The following is a 21602-nucleotide window of genomic DNA, read 5'->3' on the forward strand; positions in this document are numbered from 1 at the left end:
ATCTGTCCTTGGCTTGCTGCATTGCTCCAGTGAAGTTCAACACAAACTGGAGGAACAGCACCTCATATTCCAACTAGGCACTTTACAGCCTTCCGGACTGAATATTGAGCTCAACAACTTTAGAACTTGAACTCCTTCCTCCGTCCTCACCCCCTTTCCGTTTCTTCCCCCTCGCTTTGTTTTTTCCAATAATTTATATAGATTTTTCTTTTCCCACCTATTTCCATTATTTTTAAATGTATTCCATCCATTGTTTATTTCACCCCACCCCCACTAGAGCTACCTTACTTGTCCCGCTCTCCATTCTTAATTAGCACATTCTTTTAGATAATATCACCACCTTCAACACCTCTTTGTTCTTTTGACATCTTTTGGTTATCTCCTCCTATCACTGCTTGCTTGTCCCAACAACCACCCCCCACCCCTTTACACCAGCTTATATTTCACCCCTTTCCTATTTCTACTTAGTTCTGTTGAAGTGTCATGAGGACTCGAAACATCAACTTTGCTCTTCTCCGCCGACGCTGCCAGACCTGCTTAGTTTTTCCAGGTATTTCTGTTATTGTTTTGGATTTCCAGCATCCGCACTTTTTTGTTTTTACCCCCGAAGGTTAATATTCAATTCAACCTTTTGATTACTTTTAATACTTGTTCACTAGCTTTTAGTGATTTGTGTAGATCAACACCTTAATTTCTTTGCTCCTCCACAGTTGCAAGCCTCTCACCATTTAGTAAAACACACCTTTATCTTCGGTCCAAAATGGACAACCTCACTTTTCAATATTAAACTCCATCTGCCACGGTTTGACCACTCAATGTGTCCATGCCCCTTTTTCATTTCCTACAACCATTAACGTGTGAGGAATCTTAAATTTACCTTTTACTGGTTGAACCAACATTTCCTTGTGCAAAACTGACAGTTTATTTCATTCACAAGATTCACCCTTTCCATTCATTCCATACACACCTGATACCATTCTATATGATGCATATACACCTGCTAACACTTGTTATAGCTCAGCCGATGGTAAATGCTGAGTTGCTCAAATCTCAAAGGGAAAATTGAAACAACTGCCACATATGTTTTACAGTTTGGATGTATTTCAAGATGTGGGCTTTGAATTCAGTAGTAATAAGACCACCAAGTCTTATAGGTCTCTTACAAAACTAAATTAAACCTTTATTAATAGAAGAAATTACTTTAAGTACATACATAAATCTACAAATTACTACTATGATAGCTTCTAAATCCTCTAGTTAAACTAACTCCTGGTTACACTTTCGGTAAGGTAATAGTAAAGCACAGAGATTTTAAAAGACCCAGACAAAGTGACACACCATACCCTGACCAGTCAAATTCGAAGTGACTTTTTCTCAGCTTCGGTTCCTTGCAGACAGCAGCTTGAGGCTTAGATACTGGAGACTTTTCACACTTGCGTTAGATCTTAAAATGCCTGCCCTTACACACAGCCTCCTCTTCTTTATACATATTTTCCCTTTTGAATGCAAATTCCCATTGTTTCACTATGTCTTTGGATCTTACCTCTAATAATAAAAAATCTATCAGAGTGCCAAGTTTACCAGTAATCTTTGGGAAAAATAAACACAGTTTCTTAAATTCTCCTGGCTAGGTGAAACATTTCACACCCTTTTTTGAATTCAAGCAAGTCTGGTTTATTTTAAAATGCAAATGTTCTCTTTACACCTTACATTCTAAAACTTCTAAAAAATGTTTATCTACTTCAACATTTCAAACCAAGCTTATCTTCTGATACATCAAAGTCTTCAGATCAGCTGCCTTTAATTCAATTAAGTTCCACACCCAAACACACACACCCCCCATAGAGACAGACCCCATTATTACTCTACTTTACAATAAATTCCAATAACATTATGAAAATTATATCTTCCTGACAACAATCCATATGATCATCTCTCAGGCTTTCAACACTGAAAAGCCCAAGTTCAAGTTGTGACACCAAAAGAGCTCCTTACTCAGCTACACTTGGCATCTATTCCTATGCCTGTTTTTTAGATCTCTTTTTGCCACTTGAATCACTCTTTTAAAAAAATGAATGAACTTGTATTTATATAGCACGTTTCAGGATGTCCCAAAGCTATCATCATATAACTTGTGAGCTTCAAGAGATTGGAGCAAAGATTGAGGAAAGACTGCTACGTAGAAATTGATCTCATGGATGATGAGCAATCAGCGGCTGGCATGAGACTAAGTCAGGTAAACAGTGTTACTCTATAGAACAATTTGCTTTTTGAGGGATTCAAAATCATTAGTACCTCACTTCAATTAGAGTCAGCAGATATTTTTCATAATTCTTTCTATTTTTCACTTTCTTTGAACCATTCAATCACAAATATTTTAAAACACTCCTTTTCACATGCCAAAGAAACAGTGTGTTGCTCACTTACTTGATAACCTTCCGTCTTCTTCTGACACCATTTAAGCAACGCATTCCTCTTGGAGCCACCATACTCACGAGCCAGTGCTGACAATGGGTCTTTCCTCTCTTCCCTGTTCAAAATAAATGGAAATTCAAAGTTGCTAGCTGGAGGGTTTGAACATTAACTTGCTCTGTCACTCAAACTTTAGAAAAGTATAACTTTGTTCACTTAAACTAAGAAAACCCTCAGCAGTATAAGTTGAGAACGTGGCCTTGCAAATGTGAGCTGCATAACACTGGATGAGGCACTGGAGGGGTGGGAGGGGTACCAGCAGTCATTAAGAATGGCAATTTGCTGCGATCAATTTGTATCAGATTAATGACACAATTTGCTATACTGTTTAAAAAAAAGGCAAAACTAAGAAAGTTTAGAAATAACTTAGCCCCCCAACCCTGGAATATCAATCATTATTGAAATTATTTCCCAATGCCTTTTCTTAATTCATAAAATACAAAATGCATTCTTAGAAAAATCATTCTGTCGGTGGAAACCAGATAGTTGGCATTGTACAGACAGCTATGAATCTATATGGTGGTCAGAATTGCACTGAACATTCGTCTTAATGATCTAGGGCTATGAAAAAGCCTAAGCAACGCGCACATGGATTCCGACAGCCCAGCACTGAAAAGAGTAGGTAACTATTGTGGTAACCAAATGAAGGATGCAGAAAATATATATCAGGTCTCTGAGGAGATAAAGAAAAAAACACTGGCAAAAATAATCAAAGTACAGCAGAAATAGGTACTTAAAAGTCTGGGTATAAATTTTCAGCCTATTCAAACTGCTGGAACTTCAGGAAATTTGCATGAGCTGCACTTCTTTATGGGTGTGAAGCTATGGGACTAAGCAACTGAGGTTTCATTTCTGTCCATCCTGTGTCAGGACAAGGACAGGTGAAAATGGGACCTGCAATGATATCTATAGGCTCCAACCTGATTCCCTCAGTATCCAAATCTCTATCAATCTCTGTCCTGAATATACTCAACAACCGACCATCCATAGCTCTCTGGGGTGGAGAATTTCAAAGGTAAAAAATTTCCCCTGATCTCAGTCCTAAATGGTTGGTCCCTTATTCTGACACTGTGAACCCTAGTCCTAGAGTCCCCATCCAGGGCAAAATCCTTCCAGAATCTACCCTGTCATGCCCTTTAAGAATTTTGTTTGTTTCAATGAGATAATCTTTCTTCCAAGTTCTAGAGAATATGGGCACATTTTACTCAATTTTGCCTCACAGCACAATCCTCTCATTCAGGGAAACAGTCTAGCAAAACTACATTGGAAACCCTCAAGAAAATGGTGGTGAAGCACCTTCTTCAACCATTGTAGCCCATCTAGCGTAGGTATGCCCACAGGGCTGTTAGGAAGGGAGTTCCAGGAATTTGACCAAGTGACAGCAAAGGAACAGCAAAAGGGTTCCAAGTTAGGATGGTATGTGTCTTGGAGGGGAACATGCAGGAGTTGCTGTTCCCTTAGGTCTGCTGGCCTTGTCCTTCTAGGAGATAGTGGTCGCAGGTTTGGAAGGTGTTGTTGAAGGAGCCTTGGCGAGTTGCTGTAGTGCTTCTTGTAGATGGTACACACTGCTGCCACTGCGCGTCGGTGATGGGGGGAGTGAATGTTTAAGGTGGTGGATGAGGTGCTGATCAAGTGTGCTCCTTTATCCTGGATGGTGTTGAGTTCAGTGCTGTGGAAACCACGCTCATCATGGCAAGTGGGATGTATTCCAACATTCCTGACTTTGTAGGTGGTAGACAGGCTTTGAGAAGTCAGGAGGACTCGTCACAGAATTCACAGCCTCTGACCTGCTCTTGCAGCCACAGTATTTATATGGCTGGTCCAGTTCAATTTCTAGTCAATGGTAATCCTCAGTATGTTGACAGCAATGGTAATGCCACTGAATGTCATGGGGAGATGGTTAGATTCTCTCTTGTTAGGGTTGGTCATTGCCTGGCACTTGTTTGGTGCAAATGTTACCAGTCACCTATCAGCCCAAGCCTGAAAATTAGCTAGGGCTTGCTGCATACAGACTGCTTCCATACCTCAGGATTCGCAAATGGTGCAAAACATTTTGCAGTCATCAGCAAACATCCCCACTTCTGACCTTACGATGCAGGAAAGATCATTGATGAAGCAGCGGAATCTCTGGGTCTAGGACATTACCTTGAGGAACTCCTGCAGTGGTGTCCTGGAGCTGAGATGATTGATATTCAAAAACCACAACCACTATCCTTTGTACTAGGTATGACTCCAATCAATGGGGAGATTTTTCCCCTCATTCCCATTGACTTGATGGCACATTCAGTCAAATGCTGCCTTGATGTCAAGAGCAGTCACTCAAATTCAGCTCCATCACATGCTGTTTCCTCTGTTTGGCGTGCAAGTAGTCCTGTGCTGTAGCTTCACCAGGTTACCATATCATTTTTAGGTATGCCTGGTGCTGTTCCTGACATGGCCAGGGTTGATCCCCCAGCTTGATTGACACGGTAGAGTGAAGGATATGCTAGGTTACGGATTGTGGTTAAATACAATTCTGCTACTGCTGATGGCTTGCTGTGTCTCTTGAGTGCCACTTTGTGTGGGTCTGGAGCCACGTCTGGCCCGACAGGTAAGGGTAGCAGATTTCCTTCCCTAAAGGAGTCTCTACCTCAAAGGGTAAATGCAAGTCTCTAAGGGACTTGCATTTACTTTTACTAATCTCTTTTTACAAACATATGGAAACTTTCTCAATCTGTTCTGATGTTTCTTGCTAGTCTGCTGCCATATTCTGTTTCTTCTTTCTTTATCAATTTCTTGGTCTGCTTTGCTGTATTTTAAAATCCCCCCAATCTTCAGCCTTATTACTTTTTTTGGTAACATTATAAGCCTCTCCTTTAACCTCAGTAGCACCACCAGAGACCGAGTTGGCCAAGTCCTAAATGACATAGCTGCTAGACTGGGTCTCTGGCAGGTGGTGAGGGAACCAACAAAGGGGAAAAACATATTTGACCTCATCCTCACCAACCTGCCTGCCACAGATGCATCTGTTGAAGACAGTATTGGCAGGAGTGATCACTGCACAGTCCTTGTGGAGACGAAGTCCCACTTTCACATTGAGGATACCCTCCATCGTGTTGTGTGGCACCATCACCGTGCTAAGTGGGAAAAATTTCGAGCAGATCCAGCAACTCAAGACTGGGCATCCATGAGACGCTGTGGGACATCAACAACAGCAGAATTGTATTCAACCACAATCTGTAACCTCATGGCCCAGCATATCCCCCACTTTACCATTACCGTCAAGCCAGGGGATCAACCCTGGTTCAATTAAGAGTGCAGAAGGGCATGCCAGGGCAGCACCTGGCATACCTAAAAATGAGTTATCAACCTGGTGAAGCGACAGCAGGACTACTTGCGTGTCAAACAGCATAAGCAGCAAGTGACAGACAAAGCTAAGAGATTCCACAACAAAAGGATCAGATCTAAGCTCTGCGGTTCTGCCACATCCAGTTGTGAATGGTGATGGACAATTAAACAACTCATTGGAGAAGACTCCACAAATATCCCCATCCTCAATGATTGAGGAGCTCAGCACATTAGTGCAAAAGATAAGGCTGAAGCATTTGCAACCATCTTCAGCCAGAAGTGCCAAATGATTGATCCATATCGACCTCCTCCGGAGGTCCCCAGCATCACAGTTGCCAGTCTTCAGCCAATTCGACTCACTCCACGTGATATCAAGAAACGGTTGAAGGCACTTAATACTGCAAAGGCTATGGACCCTGACAATATTCTGGTAACAGTACTGAAGACTTGTGCTCCAGAACTTGCCGTGCCCCTAGCCAAGCTTATCCAGTACAGCTACAACAATAGTATCTACCTGGCAATGTGGAAAATTGCCCAGTTATGTACTGTACACAAAAAGCAGGACAAATCCACCCCGACCAATTACCACCCTCATCAGTTTACTCTCCATCAGCAGTAAGTTGATGGAAGGGGTCATTCAGCAGTGCTATCAACCAGTATTTGCTTAGCAATAACCTGCTCACTGACGCTCAATTTGGGTTCCGCTGGGGTCAATCAGTTTCTGACCTCATTACAGCATTGGTTCAAACATGAACAAAAGAGCTGAACTCCAGAGGTGAGGTGAGAATGATTGCCCTTGAAATCAAGGCAGCATTTGACCGAGTGTGGCATCAAGGGGTCTTATCAAAACTGGAGTCAATGGGAATGAGAAGGAGAACTTTCCACTGGTTGGAGTCATACCTAGCACAAAGGAAGATAGTTGTAGCTGTTGGAGGCCAATCATCTCAGCTCCAGGACATCACCGCAGGAATTCCCCAAGGTAGGTGTCCTCGGCCCAACCATCTTCAGCTGCTTCATCAATCACCTTCCTTCCATCATAAGGTCAGAAGTAGGGATGTTCACTCTTGATTGCACAATGTTCAGCACCATTCGTGACTCCTCAGAAACTGAAGCAGTCCATATCCAAATGCAGCTAGACCTGGACAATATCCATGCTTGGGCTGCCAAATGGCAAGTAACACTTGTGCCACACAAATGCCAAACAATGACCATCTCCAACAAGAGAGAATCTAACCATTGCCCCATGACATTCAATGGAATTACCATCGCTGAATCCCCCACTATCAACATCCTGGGGTTGTCATTGACCAGAAATTGAACTGGAATGGCCATATAAATACTGTGGCTACAAGAGCAGGTCAGAGACTAGGAATCCTGCAGCAAGTAATTCACCTCTTGACTCCCCGAAGCCTGTCCACCATCTACAAAGCACAAGTCAGGAGTGAGAAGGAATACTCTCCACTTGCCTAGATGAGTGCAGCCGTAACAACACTCAAGAAGTTTGGCACCATGCAAGACAAAGCAGCTCGCTGATTGGCACCCCATCCACAAACATTCACTCCCTCCACCACCGATGAACAGTGGCAGCAGTGCATGCCATCTACAAGATGCACTGCAGAAACTCATCAAGGCTCCCTAGGCAGCACTTTCCAAACCCTTGACCGCTACTATCTAGAAGGACAAGGGCGAAGGACACATGGGAGCACCACCACCTGGAAGTTCCCCTCCAAGCCACTCACCATCCTGACTTGGAAATATATTACTGTCATTGGGTCAAAATCCTGGTACTCCCTCCCTAACAGCACTGTGGGTGTACCTACACCACATGAACTGCAATGGTTCAAGAAGGCAGCTCACCACCATCTTCTCAAGGGCAATTAGGGATGGGCAATAAATGCTGGCCTAGCTAGTGACACCCACATCCCATAAAATGAATTTTAAAGAATACTATTGGTTCTGATGAAGAGCCATACGGACTCGAAACATTACTGTATTCCTCTCTGCAGATGCTGTCAGACCTGTTGAGTTTTTCCAGCTATTTTTGTTTTTGTTCCAGATTTCCGGCATCTGCAGTATTTTGCTTTTCTCTTAAAAATTACTATCTTTAACTTGTTAGCCATGAGTTGACCATTTTCTCCACTGGGATTTCATTCCTAAACAGAATACATATTTGTTGTGTATTCTGAATCAATTTTTAAAGATGTTTCCCATTGCTTATCTACTGTCATATCTTTTAAATCTAGTTTCCCGATCTACTTTGGCCAACTCATCCCTTATACCTCTATCATTTGCTTTATTCAGATTTAAGACCTTAGTTTCAGGTGTTACTAAATCACTTGAACTCAGTATAAAATTGTATTATTAAGGTCACTTTGCCCCCAAGATTCTTTCATTGCAAGATGTTGCGTTCAGTAGTAACATGGGGATATCAGACGTTATGGACTGTAAAATCGTATATTGTGAAAGTGGTCACAAACTCTGTTAAGATGGATGCAACTTAACATGTGACTATGAGCATTTAAACTGTGGACAGCATTCAATTCGGTGGTCAGTATTTAGTTAAACATGGACCTGAAAAAGGGATGTTCACAACCACCTGCGAAGTTAAAGATCTAAAAAAACAAAAAAACTGCGGATGCTGGAAATCCAAAACAAAAACAGAATTACCTGGAAAAACTCAGGAGGTCTGGCAGCACGGCGGAGAAGAAAAGAGTTGACGTTTCGAGTCCTCATGACCCTTCAACAGAACTAGGTGAATCCAAGGAAGGGGTGAAATATAAGCTGGGTTAAGGTGCGTCTTTGGGGTGGGGTGGTGGGGGGGGTTGGGGGAGAGAAGTGGAGGGGGGTGGTGTGGTTGTAGGGACAAACAAGCAGTGATAGAAGCAGATCATCAAAATATGTCACAGACAACAGAACAAAACAACAGAACAAAAGAACACAGTGTTCCTATGTGTTCTTTTGTTCTGTTATCTGTGACATCTTTTGATGATCTGCTTCTATCACTGCTTGTTTGTCCCTACAACCACACCACCCCCCTCCACTTCTCTCCCCCAACCCCCCACCACCCCCACACCTTAAACCAGCTTATATTTCACCTCTTCCTTGGATTCACCTAGTTCTGTTGAAGGGTCATGAGGACTCGAAATGTCAACTCTTTTCTTCTCCGCCGATGCTGCTGAGTTTTTCCAGGTAATTCTGTTTTTGTTTTAAGTTAAAGATCTCATTGTTTAAGCATGAACCCAGGGTTTGGGGAATATGAGATCTGTAGACTATTGGTCTCCGAGTCCCAAATTGAACAAAGAAGAATATTTGAGTTCAAGCTGGGAGAGATAAGAGTGAATGACCATTGTTAGCTGTTATTGTGTTGTGGTGATCTGGACACCAGAAGTGTTAATTTCAGTCATATGACCAGAGTTATCTATCAGAGACTGCCGTACAATACAACCCAAACAAAATCTGTGTGTGTGTCAGAGAAACATGCAAAGCACCAGGGAACATCTAAAACAGCTGAACCATCATTCCTGAAAGTCTTCTAATGCAGCCAAAGTACTGTACTTGTTCCAGCTTCCAAGCCCACCTGAGAACCAGCCTTCTGGCTATTCCTCTACAAGAGGATTCACAGTTTCATGAGAATTCTTTGTTTCTAAAAGACTTTCATTGTAACTAAAGTGTCAACTCAGCTATCAGCCCTGCATAGATATAAAGTTATATCCTAGTTATAAAGTTATAAATTCTATTTTTATAATTACAGCTTTAACCTTATCTGCATCTAATTTTTGTGTGTGAGATAGTGAGAGTGAGGCGGGTGATTAAGACGTTGAGTTTTGAACATCCGGGGCAAAGTCTGATAATAAATAACCTTTACTTTTAAAATCACCAAAATCCTGCTGCTGGAATTTATTTTAAATTAAGAAAATCACTCTGAAGGTAAGGAAATACACACACCTCATAAACAAACATCTTGGTTATGGAGTGGAAAGGTCCACACAAATCCTGTCTGTAACCGAAGTTAATTAACCCTGTCTCATTGTACAATTCTAAATCTAAAATAGCCTATTCCCTAACTGGCTCCTTGACATACCAATCTAGAAAACCATGAACTCACCCTTCATACTATTACTGCAAATTTGGTTTATCTAGTATTCGAAGATTAAAAGCTCTCCATGATTATTACATTAGCCTTGTTTCATGTACTTCTGATTTCATGATTTATACCCTACCTGACACCACAACTACTGGTAGGAGACCTATAAACAACTCGTACCAATGTTTTCTATTCCTTGTGGTTTCTTAGGCTCTACCCAAACTGATTTTACATCTTAACTTTATGAGCTAAGATCCTTTCTGCCTACTATATTTATTCTTTGCCATTTCCCTTGGTTACCTGCCAATTTTTCTTCAGCTGTTTAGCTTTTTTAAGAGCTTTTGTATATATTTGTATATGGCTTGATTTTCTTTTGTTATTATCAGCACTAGATTTGACGTGTCTACAGATTCAGTGATGTTACGTAGCCAAGAATTGAGTGTGTCATGAGTTGTGGGCTGTGCGTTCTTTCAAGTGGACCAGGCTTCTAATACAAAAACAGAATTACCTGGAAAAACTCAGCAGGTCTGGCAGCATCGGCGGAGAAGAAAAGAGTTGACGTTTCGAGTCCTCATGACCCTTCAACAGAACTGATCTTTCTTTACAAGGAGAGGGAAATATAAGCTGGTTTAAGGTTGGGGAAGGTGGGGTGTGAGGATAGGAGCAGATCATCAAAAGATGTCACAGACAAAAGAACACAGAGGTGTTGAAGTTGGTGATATTATCTAAACGAATGTGCTAATTAAGAATGGATGGTAGGGCACTCAAGGTATAGCTCTAGTGGGGGTGGGGGAGTATAAAAGATTTAAAAATAATGGAAATAGGTGGGAAAAGAAAAATCTATATAAATTATTGGAAAAAAAACAAAAGGAAGGGGGAAGAAACGGAAAGGGGGTGGGGATGGAGCTCAAGACCTAAAGTTGTTGAATTCAATATTCAGTCCGGAAGGCTGTAAAGTGCCTAGTCGGAAGATGAGGTGCTGTTCCTCCAGTTTGCATTGGGCTTCACTGGAACAATGCAGCAAGCTAAGGACAGACATGTGGGAAAGAGAGCAGGGTGGAGTGTTAAAATGGCAAGCGACAGGGAGGTTTGAGTCATTCTTGCGGACAGACCGCAGGTGTTCTGCAAAGCGGTCGCCCAGTTTACGTTTGGTCTCTCCAATGTAGAGGAGACCACACTGGGAGCAACGAATAGTAGACTAAGTTGGAGGAAATGCAAGTGAAATGCTGCTTCACTTGAAAGGAGTGTTTGGGCCCTTGGACGGTGAGGAGAGAGGAAGTGAAGGGGCAGGTGTTACATCTTTTGCGTGGGCATGGGGAGGTGCCATAGATGGGGGTTGAGGAGTAGGGGGTGATGGAGGAGTGGACCAGGGTTTCACGGAGGGAACGATCCCTACGGACTGCCGATAGGGGGGGGGTGAAGGGAAGATGTGTTTGGTGGTGGCATCATGCTGGAGTTGGCGGAAATGGCGGAGGGTGATCCTTTGAATGCGGAGGCTGATGGGGTGATAAGTGAGGACAAGGGGGACCCTATCATGTTTCTGGGAGGGAGGAGAAGGCGTGAGGGCGGATGCGCGGGAGATGGGCCGGACACGGTTGAGGGCCCTGTCAACGACCATGGGTGGAAAACCTCGGTTAAGGAAGAAGGAGGACAGGTCAGAGGAACTGTTTTTGAAGGTAGCATCATCGGAACAGATGCGACGGAGGCGAAGGAACTGAGAGAATGGGATGGAGTCCTTACAGGCTTCTAATAGGCTGTTGTATGCAAAACTGTACTAGTATGCCTGCATTCTCTACTTTGACAAGTAATCCATTAACTGTGCTTTAGGACCACATGATAAGACAGCATATAAATACAAGTTCTTTCTTTGTAGTGTCTGTACAATGAGGGCTCACTGTGGACTCGAGGGAACATGTGATGAGCTGACTACAAACAATCCTGATAACACATCTGTCCTGGCTGCATCTTCCCTCCCCCTATCTTGTTTTATCATGTGGTTCCAAAGTACTTCATAGCTAATGGATTACTTTTCAAAGTACAGTATGCATGCATACTAGGTACCTACTTGCTGGAGTATGGGTGTAAAAGCAATGGGAACCCTTCAGTGCCACCCTCAAATGGCCATTCTTTACATGCAAGTCTTGACAATGAGTTTCTGCAGGCTGCGTCACCATAGAACTGCTTAAAAAAACCAAGCCAAATCCTGAACTTGGCCAACATTCTCACAACTGCACTTTTTATAAGATGTATATGGCTACTGATCTGAAGCTTTGCAACATTTCTTTCCAGGAAGTTTCACCTGTGGGGTTCTCTTTTTGAATCCAAATCAATAAATTATTTTGAAAAGAGAGGAAGAGAGGAAGTATTAAACAGTATGGGCAACCAGCAGAACAAGACTAGACTTGTAGCTCTTGTGGTCAGCCTTCCCAACAAATTGGCTTGTTTGGGTGCTGAAACATTCTATGCATCATTTCTGGATTTGTTCACCCACACTCACAAGTCTGAACACAAAAGAAAAAAATTGTGCAGATCCCACCTCAGCTAATACAAACAGGAAAAGACTGCATGGTTCAGTGGCAAAAGCAGACAAGTGTTCAAACAGGTAAACTAGGGTCAGGGTCACAAAGTACAGCAAGGTTTGAAACAATCTGGTTTAGTCCTCATCAAGAGTGGTAAGGAAGATGGAATTTATTGTTGGACTTCCTGTTTGTTAAATTGAAGGAAGTTGGTGGCACATTCCTGACTTGATGTTGGACAGGCAGACAAGACAGTACAGAGGTAGGATGGAGAGTGATGCTGGAGAAGTAGATGTGGGTGTCATTGACTGGGTTTGTGTGGCTCAGTACCACTGAGTCTTCACAGGAATCCACAATATGTCCCCCCAGATAGGGCTTTGATATTTCACAATTTAAAAAATGCTTTAATTTGAAACAAATCCTTTAGAAGTTTGGGTAACCTTTCTTTTACTTAATTTCTTTACTCTTTCCTGTTGGAAGTACGAGCAGTGCCGTTGGTTTATGTTACAACACCACTGACATGGACAGCAAACATCAGTTCCAGAAAAGACAGACTTATGGATGGGCTGGAGAATGAGTTATAGGTTATATATCTGATGGGTGTGCTTCCCAAGGCTGCGAGGAAGGCTGACCCACTTGAATGTTCAATAAAATCTCATAAATGAGGCAAGATAATGAACAGGGCAAACAAACTAAGTAATTCAAAACAAAATTAGTTGCAAACAACTTACAAATTTGAAAATTCAATAAACATGTTCCTTGTGACCAACTGATGTCCAATAGCCAGTCAAGTGTAACAGATCTCGCCTGATGGAGGTCATTGTTCTTAACAGCAAAAACAGCAACAAGCCATCCAGAAAAATACTATAAATCAAGAAAATATTTCATCAGCTGGGCTTAGGGAGCCCTCTCTGGCAACTTGATGTGTCTGCACATAGATTTTTTTTTATTGAGAAACCTAATCAAATACCAAGGTTTGTAGCACAGAGGAACACAAAGTTCAGAAAAAGTAAAAGAGATGAGGCAAGTCAATAATTAGGTAATGCTAAGTTGGATTTTGGAAAGTGTACAGTTTGTTGCAGGAGGGAAGGCCGACAGGTGAGAAGCTCCGCAGTAGTGCGATCTTGGGAAGGAAGAATTTTCTTAATAAAGCCGAGACAAAGGTTTACAAGCCCATGAAAGAAATGCAACAAAGGACTGGGGCTCATTTCTAGAGGAATAGAATTGAAAAATAGAGGTTATGTTAAACTTGCATAGAATCTTAGACTGTGTACATTTGTGAATCCACAAAGGATATAGAGGTACTGCAGCAGGTGCAAAAAAGGTTAATAATTCAGGTATCAAAACGGAGACATTGGCCTTGATTTTTGCTGGGTTGGGTCATTCAAAAGGCCTTTAAAATGGTGGATGAGCTGAATTCTGGGATTTCTGCCCCCACTGCCGTTTCTGGCAATTTTCGCTGGTGTGGAATAAGGGTGCGGGTAGCGAGCCTGTGCCCTGCACTCCTGACCTGGCTTGCTCCATTGCAGGGGCAGGCATCTCATACACACCGCAATTCCCGTGGAGTTGGGACACCTTCTCCAGGACTTGTGGTTCACGGCTCCTCAGAGGAGTTGTGAACCATAGTCTGGATTCAGGAATCTTTTGGACTGGTAAGTTAAAATGTTTTACCAATTCCCTTTCATATCTCCCTTCCATCAAACTATGCGCCTTCTATGTCCCCAACCCATGCATCCTCCATGCCCACTTACCCAGAATGCACTGTGTACAGAACCAATGAACATTATAACAGTGGAAAACCTTTGATATGCTCTAGACTTCAATCAAAGCTAACACTTCTCTTCAACTGGTATAAGCAGACCCCTTGCTGAGCTGAGTACATTAGCCATTCTTAGGGAACAAAAACAAAAATACCTGGAAAAACTCAGCAAGTCTGGCAGCATCTGCGGAGAGAAACACAGTTAACGTTTTGAGTCCGAATGACTCTTCAACTGAACTAAGTAAAAATAGAAGAGAGGTGAAATATAAGCTGGTTTAAGGAGAGGTGGGGGATTGGGACAAGTAGAGCCAGTGATAGGTGGAGATAACCAAAAGATGTCACAGACAAAAGGACAAAGAGGTGTTGAAGGTGGTGATATTATCTAAGGAATGTGCTAATTAAGGGTAGAAAGCAGGACAAAGCAGGGTATAGATAGCCCTTGTGGGGGTGGGGTGAAGGAATCGAAAAAGGCTAAAAGGTAGAGATAAAACAGTGGATGGAAATACAGATATTTTTGTTTTTGTTTTGGATTTCCAGCATCCGCAGTTTTTTGCTTTTAGCCATTCTTAGGGTTCAGCTAAGTATTAATAAGAAACCCAGAGATAAAAACAAAAAACTGCGGATGCTGGAAATCCAAAACAAAAACAGAATTACCTGGAAAAACTCAGTAAGTCTGGCAGCATCGGCGGAGAAGAAAAGAGTTGACGTTTCGAGTCCTCATGACCCTTCAACAGAACTGGAAGTTTTTGTTTTTAATAAAAAACCCATCTGCAGAAACAAATGTCTGTTTTTTTGTGAACCTGGTGTATTAAAGATTGGTGTTCCAATAACGTGATGATTGTTTAGAGTAAGAATCAAACAGGACAGCAGCTTGGAATGGTGAAATGCCTGCTGTTTAAGATTTAGTTCTGTTTTAACATTGAAATAAGGAGAAAGGAGCAACTGGAACAGCACCAACTTGCAAATGACATCGGAGAATAACATGGTCCAGGAACTAGTACATACGTCATAGGGTCCCTACCCAAACTAACAACAAACCTACCCATAGAGCCCTTATATTTTTAAACACCTACAGCAAATCTCCTCTCAACTTTCTCTAAGGAGAACAGTCTCATTACCTCTAATTTATCTTGTAAGTGAAGACCCTCATCCCTAGAACCATTCTTGTAAATCTTTCTGCACCCTCTCTAATGCCTTCACATCCTTTCTGAAGTGTTGTTGCTAAGAACTGGATAAATACTCAACTTGTGGCTGAACCAGTGTTTTATAAAGATTCAGCATAATGTCCTTGCATTTGTACTCAATAAAGCCCAGGATCCTGCAAGCCTTATTAACAACTTTCTCAATGTGCCCTGCCAACTTTGATTTGTGTACATATCCCAGGTCCCCATGCTCATGCTCAAGAATTGTGCCCTTTCTCCTCATTCTTCCTATCATTTCACACTTCTCTACATTAAATTTCATCTGCCATGCATCTGCCCATTCCACCAACCTGTCTATGTCCTCTTGATGTCTATCTGTCCTCCTGTATGTCACATAAACCTTCTCTGTTACCTCATCAAAGAATTCAATAAAATTAGATAAACATGATTTGCCCTTAAAATTCCATGCTGGCTTTCTTTAATTAATCGACACTGGTCCAAGGGACTATTAATTTAAATTTAGGCTTAAAATGAAAAGTGCTCCAAACGGGATCCCTTTAGAGTGAATTTACAAGTAAAAACAAAAAAAACTGCGGATGCTGGAAATCCAAAACAAAAACAGAATTACCTGGAAAAACTCAGCAGGTCTGGCAGCATCGGTGGAGAAGAAAAGAGTTGACGTTTCGAGTCCTCATGACCCTTCGACAGAACTTGAGTTCGAGTCCAGGAAAGAGCTGAAATATAAGCTGGTTTAAGGTGTGTGTGTGGGGGGCGGAGAGATAGAGAGACAGAGAGGTGGAGGGGGTTGGTGTGGTTGTAGGGACAAACAAGCAGTGATAGAAGCAGATCATCAAAAGATGTCAACCACAATAGTACAATAGAACACATAGGTGTTAAAGTTGGTGATATTATCTAAACGAATGTGCTAATTAAGAATGGATGGTAGGGCACTCAAGGTATAGCTTTAGTGGGTTTTTTTTTAAATTTTTTTATTTTTTTTATATAATGGAAATAGGTGGGAAAAGGAAAATCTTTATAATTTATTGGGAAAAGAAAAAAAGAGGAAGGGGGAAACAGAAAGGGGGTGGGGATGGGGGAGGGAGCTCACGACCTAAAGTTGTTGAATTCAATATTCAGTCCGGAAGGCTGTAAAGTCCCTAGTCGGAAGATGAGGTGTTGTTCCTCCAGTTTGCGTTGGGCTTCACTGGAACAATGCAGCAAGCCAAGGACAGACATGTGGGCAAGAGAGCAGGGTGGAGTGTTAAAATGGCAAGCGACAGGGAGGTTTGGGTCATTCTTGCGGACAGACCGCAGGTGTTCTGCAAAGCGGTCGCCCAGTTTACGTTTGGTCTCTCCAATGTAGAGGAGACCACATTGGGAGCAACGAATGCAGTAGACTAAGTTGGGGGAAATGCAAGTGAAATGCTGCTTCACTTGAAAGGAGTGTTTGGGTCCTTGGACGGTGAGGAGAGAGGAAGTGAAGGGGCAGGTGTTGCATCTTTTGCGTGGGCAAGGGGTTGTGCCATAGGAGGGGGTTGAGGAGTAGGGGGTGATGGAGGAGTGGACCAGGGTGTCCCGGAGGGAGCGATCCCTACGGAATGCCGATAAGGGGGGTGAAGGGAAGATGTGTTTGGTAGTGGCATCATGCTGAAGTTGGCGGAAATGGCGGAGGATGATCCTTTGAATGCGGAGGCTGGTGGGGTGATAAGTGAGGACAAGGGGGACCCTATCATGTTTCTGGGAGGGAGGAGAAGGAGTGAGGGCGGATGCGCGGGAGATGGGCCGGACACGGTTGAGGGCCCTGTCAACGACCGTGGGTGGAAAACCTCGGTTAAGGAAGAAGGAGGACATGTCAGAGGAACTGTTTTTGAATGTAGCATCATCGGAACAGATGCGACGGAGGCGAAGGAACTGAGAGAATGGGATGGAGTCCTTACAGGAAGTGGGGTGTGAGGAGCTGTAGTCGAGATAGCTGTGGGAGTCGACTCCCACAGCTATCTCGACTACAGCTCCTCACACCCCACTTCCTGTAAGGACTCCATCCCATTCTCTCAGTTCCTTCGCCTCCGTCGCATCTGTTCCGATGATGCTACATTCAAAAACAGTTCCTCTGACATGTCCTCCTTCTTCCTTAACCGAGGTTTTCCACCCACGGTCGTTGACAGGGCCCTCAACCGTGTCCGGCCCATCTCCCGCGCATCCGCCCTCACTCCTTCTCCTCCCTCCCAGAAACATGATAGGGTCCCCCTTGTCCTCACTTATCACCCCACCAGCCTCCGCATTCAAAGGATCATCCTCCGCCATTTCCGCCAACTTCAGCATGATGCCACTACCAAACACATCTTCCCTTCACCCCCCTTATCGGCATTCCGTAGGGATCGCTCCCTCCGGGACACCCTGGTCCACTCCTCCATCACCCCCTACTCCTCAACCCCCTCCTATGGCACAACCCCTTGCCCACGCAAAAGATGCAACACCTGCCCCTTCACTTCCTCTCTCCTCACCGTCCAAGGACCCAAACACTCCTTTCAAGTGAAGCAGCATTTCACTTGCATTTCCCCCAACTTAGTCTACTGCATTCGTTGCTCCCAATGTGGTCTCCTCTACATTGGAGAGACCAAACGTAAACTGGGCGACCGCTTTGCAGAACACCTGCGGTCTGTCCGCAAGAATGACCCAAACCTCCCTGTCGCTTGCCATTTTAACACTCCACCCTGCTCTCTTGCCCACATGTCTGTCCTTGGCTTGCTGCATTGTTCCAGTGAAGCCCAACGCAAACTGGAGGAACAACACCTCATCTTCCGACTAGGGACTTTACAGCCTTCCGGACTGAATATTGAATTCAACAACTTTAGGTCGTGAGCTCCCTCCCCCATCCCCACCCCCTTTCTGTTTCCCCCTTCCTCTTTTTTTCTTTTCCCAATAAATTATAAAGATTTTCCTTTTCCCACCTATTTCCATTATATAAAAAAAAATAAAAAAAAAATAAAAAAATTTAAAAAAAAAACCCACTAAAGCTATACCTTGAGTGCCCTACCATCCATTCTTAATTAGCACATTCGTTTAGATAATATCACCAACTTTAACTTTAACACCTATGTGTTCTATTGTACTATTGTGGTTGACATCTTTTGATGATCTGCTTCTATCACTGCTTGTTTGTCCCTACAACCACACCAACCCCCTCCACCTCTCTGTCTCTCTATCTCTCCGCCCCCCACACACACACCTTAAACCAGCTTATATTTCAGCTCTTTCCTGGACTCGAACTCAAGTTCTGTCGAAGGGTCATGAGGACTCGAAACGTCAACTCTTTTCTTCTCCGCCGATGCTGCCAGACCTGCTGAGTTTTTCCAGGTAATTCTGAATTTACAAGTAGTCTGTTACAAACAGTTCAAACACTCTGCACATTCCTAGCAGCTGCTTGCAACAAATGCAGGCATCATTTAAGTATAATCAAGCTCTGCACCTGTTAACTCGGTGCCTCTAAGTCCTTGGGTAGAATCTTGTGGAAGCAACAGCTCGGCTGCCAACTGGAGAGCCGGTGAAAGCATCCCATCCCCTCTTTTCGGGATGACCTGCTGCATCTTGTTCCGCACAGAGCAGCAGCGGGCCTTTCCCCAGGATCAAGGACCCTAGGGGCGGAATTCCTGCTTGCCAAGAGCTGCCGGCCAGTCACAGCTCTATTAAAAGGCAGCATCACCGGGGAGGCAGTGCCTGTTGCCATTGTGAGGTCCACCCAAGACCTAGGATCATCGCCGTATCCAACATCAGAAGTGAGCAACGGTGGTGAGGGGTTGAGGGGGTTCAGCAGCAAGGGCAGGGGAGTGGCTCTCAGTCTTCCCAATGGCAAGTCACTCGATCAGGCATTGAGTGCCTGACAAAGCACCACCCCTCCCTCCTGGAAGCCCACAAGCAACCCCATATAGGGCTGCTTGTCGCCCTTCCTGCATGACGAGCCCCTCGCCCATCACTGGGCTAATACCAGCAGCAGCAGGGTGAGGCCCTTAAGTGGGCATTAATTGGCTGCTTAAGGACCTCAATTCCTGTCATGGATTTAATTGGAAGCCGGGAAGGTGGAGGGGTCCCCACCCACTGTCCTCCTAAGTGATTAAATGTCCCCTGCCATCAAACTCATCATGTGGGAGGGCACAAGATTCCACCCCTCATCTCCACAACCCACTCATCAAATCATACTGGGAATAATTGGTAAGCAGCCTTCATAAGGAGTTTTTAAAGGAACCCTCATCTCCACCAAGGCAAGATTCTCATTTTAAGTTTTTGGCTGCTTTTGGAAAGTTTTTGGTTGTTCTGATAAATGTTTCTAACACTTCAGCAGAGTGAGATTGTGGAGATGAAGCCCTTCCCCAGGATTTGCCTTTTCTGATTTGGTGGACATGGGAATGCTGCCGGGCTCAGCACTAAGGCTCCCAAATCAGGAACAGCAGCAGAAAGGAAGGCAGAAAAAAACCTGCATAGACTTCAAGAGGGTGAAGGAGCCAAGGTGAGCTTACAGCATGTGGGTTTTCAGGAACTCGTCATCACACCTGCACCTCTCAGTATGTTTCAACAGGAGGCAGTCACTTAGCTGTTCCATCGGTTATGATGAAAATTGGAGCTCAACATCAGGTAGGCACTGCACTGCTCGTGGCACTAAACATTGTTTCTCACAAGTTCTCACAAGCCTTTAGTTCCTTCCTGCAAAAGTCATTCAGTATGCTGTGCACACAGCAATCCCGCAGCTTATTGATGCTCTGTTTATGAGGCAACAACAATCCATCACCTTTGGTAGAGAGACTGACAAGCAGAAAAAGTGAGCACTGGATTTTTCCATATTGCTGAATTTCCAGAGATAAAGGGTACAATTGGCAGTAGAGCACATAGCTCTGAGCGTTCCCAATCACAAATCAGCACTGTTTTTCAATAGGATAGGCTTCCATCCACTCAATGATGGTTTCATCATGTCAGTCCTCGATATCCCCTCTGTTCCACCCTGACCATTGGGTAACAGATGACTGCTAGGAAAGAAGGCTATCAATGGCCATGCCTTCAGCTGCCTTGACCCAAAGATCTGGAATTTCTCATCCACTCTCTTTCAAGATGCTCCTAAAAACCTACCTCTTTGACTAACCTTTTGATCACCTGTTCTAATATTTCCTTGTGCCTTGGTGTCAAACTTCTGTCTGGTTTATACTCTAGTGAAGCACTTTGTGATGTTTTGCTGCCTTAAAGGTGTTATATATACACGTAGTTGTTGAAATTAACAAGCTAAATCTATAAGAGATGTGACATCCAAAATTGCAGTAGTGAAGATTAGTCACAGGCAGAATATTTAGCTTTCAAATGCATAAATCTTGGGATGGAACTGAGAGGTTATAATCATCAGGAAAACTGAACAGATTAGCGTTCTTTTCTCGAGAAACAAGAAGGCTGAGGGTGACCTGACTGAAGTGTGTAAAACTATGAAAGGATACCACAGGGTACACTTAGAGAAGATGTTTCCAGTTGAGGGGAGAGACCAGAACTAAGGGCCGTAATTAAGGTGGTCACTAATAAATTCAATAGGGAATTTAGGAGACACTTCGAGAGGTTCATGTCACATGACTCCCATCTCTCCACACCACCTTTGACAAAGGATGTGTATTCGTCTGGGTCACTGATCTCAAATAGACTCAAATAATCCAATGCACTCCTGACTGGCTTCCTACGTTCTACCCTCTGTAACTTGGTCTTCCAAAACTCTGCTGCCTGTGTCTTAACTTGCACCAAGTCCCATTCACCTATCACCCCTATGCTCAGAGATCTACATTAGCTCCTAGTCAAGCAACAGCTTAATTTTAAAATTCTCATCCTCATTTTCAAATCCCTCCATGGCCTCACCCCTTCCTATCTGTCTAACCTCCTCCAGCAGCACAACCCTCCGAGATATCTGCACTCCTCTAATTCTGGCCCCTTGAATATCCCCGATTTTAATTGTTCCATCATTGGTGGCCATGCTTTCAGTAGCCGAGGTCCTGAACTCTGAAATTCCACTTCCTCTTTAAGACATTCCTTACAGACGGCCTCTTTGACTAAGCTTTTGGTCACCTGATCTAATAGCTCCTTATGTGGCTCGGTGTCACACTTTGCTTTGCGATGCTCCTGTGAAATACCTTGGAACATTTTATGATGTTAAAAGGTGCTGTATAAAAATAAATCGTTGTTACTGTAGATAGGGAAACTAGGGAGTTTAATACAAAGGGATATAACCCTAAAATCAGAGCAAGGTCATTTGGGAGAGAAGTTAAGAAACATTTCTTCAA

At 43.4% G+C, this 21602-nt stretch overlaps 1 protein-coding gene across 11 annotated transcripts in view; it reads right to left on the bottom strand.

Moving 5' to 3' along the window:
* The window catches only part of specc1la (sperm antigen with calponin homology and coiled-coil domains 1-like a), a 388745-nt gene that overhangs the window by 103288 nt on the left and 263855 nt on the right, over window positions 1-21602 (bottom strand). For 10 of the 11 annotated variants that reach the window (XM_041202169.1, XM_041202167.1, XM_041202168.1 and 7 more), the window contains one exon: window positions 2428-2530. In XM_041202169.1, coding sequence (XP_041058103.1) covers window positions 2428-2530 — 103 coding nt within the window. Of the gene's footprint in view, window positions 1-2427; window positions 2531-13128; window positions 13264-21602 lie in introns of those variants that run through there. The other variant, XM_041202173.1, reaches the window with a different exon arrangement.

This window comes from Carcharodon carcharias, chromosome 13 (genome assembly GCF_017639515.1).
Source record: "Carcharodon carcharias isolate sCarCar2 chromosome 13, sCarCar2.pri, whole genome shotgun sequence".
Lineage (NCBI taxonomy): Eukaryota > Metazoa > Chordata > Chondrichthyes > Lamniformes > Lamnidae > Carcharodon > Carcharodon carcharias.